At 37.5% G+C, this 10,079-nt stretch overlaps 1 protein-coding gene across 1 annotated transcript; it reads right to left on the reverse strand.

Annotated features, from left to right (window-relative positions):
• Positions 1-4,035: 4,035 nt before the first annotated feature.
• Positions 4,036-7,378, reverse strand: LOC132304318 (LRR receptor-like serine/threonine-protein kinase GSO1). Its single transcript, XM_059801925.1, has one exon. It carries the CDS (start codon positions 7,118-7,120, stop codon positions 4,214-4,216), a length of 2,907 nt encoding a protein of 968 aa, XP_059657908.1. The 5' UTR covers positions 7,121-7,378; the 3' UTR covers positions 4,036-4,213.
• Between the last annotated feature and the right edge of the window lie 2,701 nt (positions 7,379-10,079).

The following is a 10,079-nucleotide window of genomic DNA, read 5'->3' on the forward strand; positions in this document are numbered from 1 at the left end:
AGAATTTTTGTTAGCTTTTAATTTTTTTTTTTCTTCATAGACATTTTACAACAATAAAATATTAAAAAATATTTTTTAAAAAATATTTTACATCGAAAACAACCTAAATCTAAATTCAAAGTAGGAGTGTTTTTTTTATTGTTTTCATGAAATTACTCATAAAGTATTAGTGTTTTTCAAAGTAGGAGTGTTTTTTTTAGTTTTCATGAAATTACTCAAAGTATTAGTGTTTTTTTTTTTTGTTTTCATGCACTCATGTAAGCAGTTAAATGCTCATTAAACTCATAAAATATATATAAGTATTCTTTTATTTTTGTGAAATTACTAATAGTGTCACCAGTACTTGAATGCTTATCATATAGAATAGAAGTGTCTTCTTTTCTAGATGAAAATTTTTTTAGACCGATTTATCTAATCTAATGATTTTTATTTCTTTGATGTAATGAATAAAATTTACATTTGAGTTTATGCACTTTATCAAAGACAAATTGGCCTAACAAATAGGCTGAGTATCATTACTTGTAAGTCATATATTGCACAAAATGATTGAATTTCTTTAAAGATAATATACAAGTACAAGTGTAATTAGTAATTTTATAGAAGTAAAAGAACACTTATTTTATAAAGATTGATGAGCATCTAAACAAATTAATTTAAGTGTTCCTTCCAAATTGAGAGTGTTGTTACAGTTGTTAACGACTATGATTTGCATTTCTCTCCTAATGAAATTTGTCTAAAAATAGATTAATTGTACAAAATTTCCTTTGAACCATAAAATATTTGTCATTTCTCTTGAATTATTGAAAATTTACGAGATAGGCATCAAGTGGTCCATGAAATCATCTTGGAATTCTTGAATTGCCTATAAGATTAATTGAACCAAACATTTACTGAATATTAATAGTTTTATTTTTCTTCAATTTTTTATTTTTCAGTGTGTTTTGTACAATTAATTCAAAAGGTTAAAATAAGATTCTCAATATATATATATATATATATATATATTTGAAAGTTAAACAATGTATTTATAAGGCAGAGTAAAATGTACAAGAACACGGGCCTAATGAGAGGGTAGGGCAGAAAACAAAAGAAACCATGAAGGCTATAAAGCACAACACCATAAGGCACAAAAGGCCCAACCCACTTGAATATACAAATTGACTTTTTCCATTTTTGTCCACAGTGTATATATACTGTATATATATAGAGAGAGAGAGAGAGACAGAGAGAGAGAAATATAAAGTTGCAGTTGGAACCATGAAGGCATAAAGCACACCACCATAAGGCACAAAAGGCCCAACCCACTTGAATATACAAATGGACTTTTTACTTTTTTGTCCATAAAGTTGTATATATATATATATATATATAGATAGATTTGGAACCATGAAGACATGAAGCACAACACCACAAGGCACAAAAGGCCGAACCCACTTGAATATACAAATGGACTTTTTCCTTTTTTTGTCCATAAAGTTTTTATATATATGGAGAGAGAGTTGGGAAAGTAAGAAAAATAGTTAGTTTTTGGGCCGCTGTCTGTTTATAGACTACAGAGTTGGTCCAAGCCCAAAGATATACCATAATATCTGTTGCTACCTCCGTCCCATATTAAAAGTCTACTTCGGAATTGTGAGTCATAGTTTTCAAAGTGGACTTTTAATATGGGACGGAGGGAGTGCATTGTAATGAACAAATCCTATTACTCTTGTTTTCAATATGAATATTAAAAATAAATAAATAGAAAAATTAGATTTTATTTGATACTCAGACACACATGCACATCCATGGAGGCTTGAACCTTTGACCTCCCTTTGGGAAGTAAGGGCCTGATGGTAAAAATAAAATAAAAAAAAGATTTTATGACTTAACCAAAATAAAATTTCTGTTGAGTAACCATAAAATTAAGACAATGTGAAGATTTATCAAATCTAGAAGTTAAATATAAATAAGTGGCCATTTAAGGGCAACTTTGTTAAACTACTTAATTTTTATTTCAAAATAAAATATAATTTAGAAGATGACTAAGCTACCCTCTTGCTTGCCCCATATGGGAAATCTTTATCCCTCAATTCACAATATTCGACACGCACTTTAACCACACTGGCACATATTTAAGAAATTAAGTACGGATATTTGATTGTCTATAAAACCTTTCCTTGATCTTGTTATAACATAGTCTAGGTGATATTCACACAACTCGATGTTAGACAATTCCATGTTCTTTAGATGATAGATCCCACATCTTTTACCATTTTTTTTTTTTTTTTTTTTTGGTTTTTTCACTTTGTCCTATGTGGTCTTAAGCCCTTGACCTTTTAATTTAAAAGATGATGGAGTGAGTGCTACTGAAAAATAATGGAGAAATAGGGTATTTAGCAAACAATAAGAACTAATATGATTAAGTTAAATTAGTGTAAATAAAAATCATTTAAATATAAATACAAGTACAATCGGGTGATTAAGAATGTTACAACCATAAAGAGCAGATACAGTGAAAAGAGATCAACGAGAAAAAAAAAAGGGTACAGAAATGTCAAATGTGCCAACATTTAGGATACAAGCATATTTACTTAGTTCAGCCTCTTTGCTTACGTCCATACATTAAAAATATCTCTCGAGAATTCTCGAATGGGGCTTTCCTTGCAGGTGGAAAGCAAACATTTACACGTAATTCTCTTTTGTAGGGGAGAGACCACTTTGTTCACATTTGTTCTCACTCTTGCGCGCACGAGTGGAGAGCCAGCCTAATTACTCTCTTTCGGATGGAAAACAAACCTCTACGTAACGTTTTGAAATTTCCCTTTACCAAGAGCACTACCAAGACTTTTACTCTCTCAATAGATTCAAGTTTGAGTGTTACAATTGGTCTGATACCAGCTATATGAAACAAATCTCTCGACTCAAAGATATATATACAAATGATTGCCCACAAATTAATCTAGACTTGTGAATTCTCTAAGTGAAAGCTCTTCTCTAGAATTTCAAGTTAACCCCAAGAATGGATATTCAAGTTTTGGCTCATTGGTTGTTAACTATCAATGTGTGATAAAACTTAAATTCAAGTTTAAGCTTGGTGGTTGCATATTTTACTTCCAGTGTAATCTCGCATCATTGTCTTGGTTGTAACATTCTTAATCATCTACGAAGTTTAAATTTGAATTTAAGTTTTCTTTTCGCATCCAGATAATGTGGGATTGTACACTCGTCATATGTCACACTCATATAAAAGTTCGCTACACAAAATCTTTTTCACCTAACAACGAAATGTAACTATGAGTAGTGATATTTAATGTAGTTATTTGTTTACATTGTATTCGTATCGTTTACATGTTCAATTCGTCAAACAACCAAATACAATTCAAAACCAAAATGCATGCTGCTTAGCATCCCAATATTGCTGAATTCATTTTTCAAATGTTGTTTCATATCACCAATTTGGAGATTCATCAAGGGAAAATGTCAGTTCTTTACCTCTATCTCCAATTGGGACGCCCTTGTCCACTACATCAGCATGCATTGGAAGACCAATTCAGCCCCAAATCTGCTTTGTAAAGTTTGCTTCTCATATGTGGTATACCATACTTGGGAAGAGCGAAACGATTGACTATTCAGAAGGAAGAAGTCATTGCAGAGAGCAGTGCTTGCTCGAATTACCTCCACCATTACTTGAATCCTCAAATTAGGATTTCTGCAGGACTGCCATACATCAAAACGCATCATTGAAGAGTGAAATTTTCCTCCTTCCTCCTCCACCAAGACCACCGGACTGATGATCGATGAAGTCGCCGGACTTCTTATGCTTAGGGCACACAACCGGATATCCATTTGTACCCACCATTAACGGCTAATCAAGCCGTTAATTGCGGTTATGAGTTTTGATTTTGATTAGGCTTGTCCCTTGCTCCCTTCATTGGGCCTTTTTTTTGTCCCACAAGGTTGGACTTGTAATGGCCTAAGGCCCAAAATGTAGTTATTATTCATATATTTCAGTTGTTTAACTTTTCGAAAAAAAAAAAATTGCTGAATGCGATAGAGAAGAAACTATCCATTATAGAACTTTGTATTGACCGTCTATCATCAAAGTATGAAGCCTTGTTAAACATTCACTTCTGAAAAGAAAAAATTTAAGAAATAAAAAGGCAAAAAGGAGAGTACAAAGAAAATGAATTATTATACAAAAAACCAAAACCAAAAAAAAAAAAAAAAAAAATTAGACCAATGAATTCTCCATGGTTTGTGCATCCATTTTGAGGTGGAAAATGCAAGTTGTTGCAGAACTAAGCTTATCCGGGGAAGAACCCAATGACATGGAGTTCACTCTCCAGTACTCATTTCCATAAACCCATGTCTCTTCTTCTTTCTTATGTTCAAGTTTACCAGTATCCGAGCTCGAAATGGAAACGTTTCTCCAATCAGACCATATTCTTACCATGATATAAAGCAGCACTAAGCAGATAACTGTAGATGTAAATACAATGGCCACTACAATCCCAGCAACTGCAGAATCTGATAGCCACTTTCTCTGCTGACCCGCGGATTCCGAACACGATACTAATGGTGGGCCGCATAGCTTATCATTAACCAAGAAGGAGGTGAGTGGGAATCTTGAAAAAGTTGAGGGAAGCTGGCCCCGAAGATGATTATTTGACAGGTTGAGATTGTGGAGGCTAGTCAGTTTTCCTAGCGAATACGGAACTTCTCCACTGAGTTGGTTGAAAGAGAGGTTCAGTCTCTCTAACTTCACGAGGTCTCCAATCGAGAATGGGATTTCACCTGAAAGGAGGTTCTTGCTGAGGTCTAGGATCACTTGTAGTTCCGTGAGTGATCCGAGCTCGGATGGGATTGAGCCGGTGAAGTTGTTCTCGGAGAGCCTCAGCTCGTAGAGCTTCTTACACTGCTGGATTGTGGCGGGAATGGCCCCGGAGAGATTGTTTCTTTGGAGGCTGAGGACATTCAGAGAAGTGAGGTTCCCAATCTGCAGAGGGACGTTACCTGACAGTTTGTTGCTGTGGAGAGAGAGCTTAAGCAAACTCGAACACTTCCCAATTTCGGCAGGCATTGTCCCGTGGAAATTGTTGGACGAAAGATCAAGCTCTCCGAGTCCCTGCAAGCTCCCTAACCACGTAGGAATTGTGCCGGAAAATTGGTTCGTGTTGAGTAGGAGATGACTGAGTTTTCGACAGTCTGAGAGTTCGGGTGCTAGCTCTCCTGTGAAATTGTTGAATGACAAATCAAGAAAGCTGAGCTCCGTGAGTTGCCCAAAATCGGAAGAAATGTTGCCGGAAAGAAGATTGTATGCAAGGCGTAGACGGGTCAGGTTTTTGGACATGGTTAGTGTGGGAGGAATGGGACCGGAGAAGCTATTGTTTGTCAAGTCCAAAACAGTCAGAGAATTCGAACCACAGAGAGGTGAGATGCTTCCACTGAACCTATTGTGCGAAAAATTGATGATTCTAAGGCTTTTCAGTTGGGAGAGAGACTCAGGCAGTGGACCTTCAAATGAATTGTTGTATAGAGTAATGAGGAAGAGCTCGGAAAGGAATCTAAACGTCGGTGGCAGTGATCCGGTGAGCTTGTTATCAGCCAACACCAATTTCCTAAGCTTCCTGCAGTAGCCTAAACTCGGTGGGATTGGACCCGAGAGCTCATTCTGTCTCAGTTGAAGGAAAGAGAGGTTCTTGAGTTTCCCAATTGTCGCGGGAATGGAACCGGAGAAATGATTTCCAAAGAAATCAATCTCAGTTAAGCTCCAACAGTCAGTTAGCTCTATCGGTATGGTTCCAGACAACTGGTTGTCATAGAGATAGAGAACGCTTAACCTTTTCAGCTTCCCGATCTCAACTGGAATACCACCTGTGATCGTATTGTCAAATAGGAAAAATGTTTCCAAATTACTCATATTTCCAATCTCAGGAGGTATAGCTCCAGTGAAGCTGTTGTTGTTGAGTAAGAGATCTGTGAGGTTGTCCAATCTGCCTAGGCCGGATGGGAGTTGGCCTTCAAAGCTGTTATCCGAAAGGTCTAGTTCTTGGAGTGACAAACAGTTGAGTAGCTCCGACGGGAATTTGCCTGAGAGATCATTCCGCGACACAATAACTTGCCGGATATTGGAATTGGGGACGCAGAAGTTGCTCGGAATGCTACCTGTGAAGGTATTATCAGACAGAACAAGAACCTGAAGATTCTTCATTTGGGAACTTTGGAGAGTTATGGTTCCTGAGAGGTTGTTGTTCGACAAGTCAATCTCCGCGAGCTGAACCAACCGGTTAAGTTCTAGAGGGATTTCGCCATTCAATCCATTTCCGAGCAAGTTCAAGTATTTCAAATTGGAGAGGTTGCTCAATTCAACAGGAATTGGTCCTGAAAGACTGTTGTTAGCCAAGTTCAAGATTTGCAACGACTCGAGCTTTCCCATTGAAGCTGGGATTTCGCCTTCAAGCCTGTTGTTTGAGGCTGCAAAGTTCTGAAGCTCGGTGCAGCCAACGATCTCTTGTGGTATGAGGCCACTGAGACTGTTCTTCTGCAAATCGAGAGATTGTAGACGATTCAAGTTTCCGATTTCAACCGGAATGCTTCCATTGAATTGGCAATAAGCAAGTGCCAACACTCTCAACTCAGTCAAGTTACCAATGGTTGGTGTAACTTGGCCTGTCAACATGTTATCTCCAATTCTAAGTACTTGCAGCTTCTTCAAAAGACCAACTTCTGCAGGAACGTTACCGGAGAGAGAATTCGAATAAACCAGCAGTTGCCTTAGATTCTGAAGCTGGCCGAGCTCGGGAGGAATCAAACCGGTGAGGAAATTCATCGACAAATCGAGTAATTCAAGTGAAGTGAGGTGGGAGAAGTGAGGAGAGATCGAACCGGACAGTCCTGATCCAGAGAGGTTCAGACTCACAACATGAGCTTTATCATCTGAACATGTAAGCCCATTCCAAGAACACATACTAGTACTTGCAGACCAGTTGTTGAGAACTCCTACCGGATCGACGAGTTCCGATTTTATTCTCAGAAGCCAGTAGGAGTCTGTTGAATTGTCTCCAAGAGCAATAGAGAGAAGAGGGACCAGTGGTGAGAAAAGTAGCATGATCAAATGTAACATATGAATGCCACCCATTTCTGATCTTATGATAAAAGATCAGTTTCAAGAAAAGTATTAGATACCCAAATCAAAAGATTCAGAGTGTCATTACTTGGTAAACTTGGTTTCATGTACAAATATTGGATAGAAAAAGAACAAGCAAAAGAAGCTCAAGTGAAACTATTTGATTGAATGGGAATTCAAGGAGGAAATTTCAGTGAGAGATGACACAGATTTGAAATGCTGAGATTGAATGGGAAGCTTGGAGTTTAAATAGTTTCATTAAGTGTAGGCTTGCCTAATCAGCTTGCATAGAAAGTCAATAATCTTAATTATTCATGCAGATTGATAAACCTTAAACCCCATATTTAACTTAAATATAAAATTGCTCTCTCTTTTCACCTTCTTTTCAACCGCAAATTCTTATTTTTTGTTTTCAACCGGAAATTCTTATTTTTCGTTTGCAATATAGTAAATTCTTTTCAACCTTTTTTATTTATTTTTTGTTTGTTCATTTTGTCTTTTTTTTACATTAGATTAGATGATCTTTTAACTGTATCAGTTCTCATGATGCAGATGAGATTTAAGTTACGATTTTATATAATGGAAAGCATTCGAATACACACTCAGTACATTGAATACAGTTCATTCCGATACCGAAGATTCGTTTTACAATCCAACTACCCCACCTGTTTAGTTCTTGCTAAAAGGTTGGATATTTTTTCTTGTTTTTCTGTCAAGACAATCATAAAATTCTGGAGCATGTTCTGGTAGCTTTAGAGATGGTGAAGTGTATAAAGATAAGATGGTGTGATGGGTATTTCTGAAAAACGGGACAAGAATGGCATGGGAGAGTCCCACTTGTGCTTGATGGTAACTTCAGGAAAGTGGGCCCATCTCTAAGGCTATATACTTTGGTGTTATGTATAGGTTAACTCCCTAGTGTTGCTATATAATACTACTATTCCAATTGGGTATGAAGATCCGTGGAATCTATTCCAATAGATTAGATAGGATTTGACTTTTAAGAGTTGTGGTCAAATTAACTTCAACAATTGTCAACTAAACCGGTACAAACCCATTATCTTATTGAGGAGGTTATAGAATATGCACCACAAGACCATCATGGATGATCATTAGCACAACCTACCATCTGCTTTGCCGAGTGAAGATAGACATCTAGTAAGTGTCGCATTGTCAGACTGATTGAAATGTTTTTTTAGTGTCTGAAAACACGTGTTCGAGTCTTATACTCTTTTTTTTTCTTTTTTTTTTTTCTTATAACAATTGACCACTAATATTTTTGTCTTCAAACAAAAATTGATAAAAGTTCTTGATCAGTTTTTTTTATCGACTGATGTAATTATTGTTCTTTAACATTTATAAGAGTTTTGTTGGGCACTATTTATTGGAGTCCGCATAAAAAAAAATTAATTTCCTAAATTTTTTTTATCGGCTTGTTATATTTCTTGATAAGAATTGCAAGAGTGTTACTGATACTGATTCATTTGCTCATACCACTCTTTCAACAGAAATATTTTGAACTCTGATTGAAGATGCAAGAAATACATCATTCTTTCTCTTTCTAAAATTCTTACACTTCAATAGAATCAAAAATCCCCCTTCTTATCCACCCGTAATGGTCTATTTATAGACCAGTACATATATTCTCACTAACTGATTACATTGGGCCTCTATTCAAGCGTTTTCTTCCTTTTGGGCCTGACTTTCCAATGGGCTTGATCTTCCTCAGTGGATCCTCCAAGTTCGGCTCATTCCGTGGTACTTTTGCATGGGCCATACTTCAATTGTTCGACCCGATCCCATGCCAGCGAGCTATAACCAGCCCATGCCACTTACTGCATCCTCAACTGCCCCCATAATTACTCCCTATTGATTAGGGGATAATTATTAGAGGCTGCTAATCATGACCTGACGGCTCGAGAAGATCGCGTGGGAGAATGGACGGTTAGATTTGGGGGTCAGCGTTTTGAGATTAAAAAAACTCCTCGCTTTCCTGACTCCTCGTCCCTCGGGTCCACCTTGTCTTTATAAGCCTCATAGATGTTCCATCGATTCTCTTTACCGTCTCCATCTCACTTTTTGTTGTTCGAATCTTCTTCGACGATTTTTTGCAAAAGATCCTCCTTCCAGCGACCTCGCAGTACTCTTTGCTGTTCTCACTTTCTGAGGTTAGTTTCATTTGCATTTTTCTTTTGGAAGACCTCTCTCTCTTCCTTAAAATCTTCATTCATTCTCACCATGACTGTAGATCTAGATGTTCTTCGCATGAAACTTCACCTCCCTGACGATGTACAAATTAGAAATGGCCCCAGAGAGGTGAATATTAGAACCGGTGCTGGCTTTCTTCCCAGCGAGGTTCTGTTTTCACTCCTTCATCTTAATCTCCTTAGGTTCCCCTTGCATCCCTTCTTTTGCTATGTTTTCAACAAACTAAAACTCTCCCCTCTGCAAGTAAACCCAAATTTCCTTAGGATTTTGTTTGTTATGCTACTTCTGATCCGTAACAGAGGTCTAGATCTGGACCTCATAGATCTTCTCCTCTGTTACAAGGTTAGCAAGATCAGAACTGATGAACCGTTTTACCACTTTTTCCTCATTGAGAGGAGGTCTATCTGCACAGATAAAATCAAATCCGAGAAGGGTTGGAGGAAAAATATAATTGGGGTTAGGGGAGCCTGGTTCCCTCCAGCTGCGGAGGATTTCCCTATCCCGAGCGCTTTTGGAGAGTGCTCCGTCTCTTCTTACAAGAAATACAAAACCCATAAGAGTGACTGTCCTTGCGAGATTTGCATTCCCCGTTTTTGTACTTTCTTGTGCCGTTCCTTAGGCATTCATTGTGATGATTTGAGCTACGGTGTGTGCAGGGATAGGGATAACTACCTGAAGCAGTACGTTCTGACCAATGTTCCCTCCTGCTCGGACCTCCTCACTTCAGACAACCTCCTCGCTCTCTCAGCCCTCGGCAAGATAA

Source organism: Cornus florida, unplaced genomic scaffold, assembly GCF_030987335.1.
Source record: "Cornus florida cultivar Cherokee Brave unplaced genomic scaffold, ASM3098733v1 CherokeeBrave_3.0.0_Hap2_Chr04, whole genome shotgun sequence".
NCBI lineage: Eukaryota > Viridiplantae > Streptophyta > Magnoliopsida > Cornales > Cornaceae > Cornus > Cornus florida.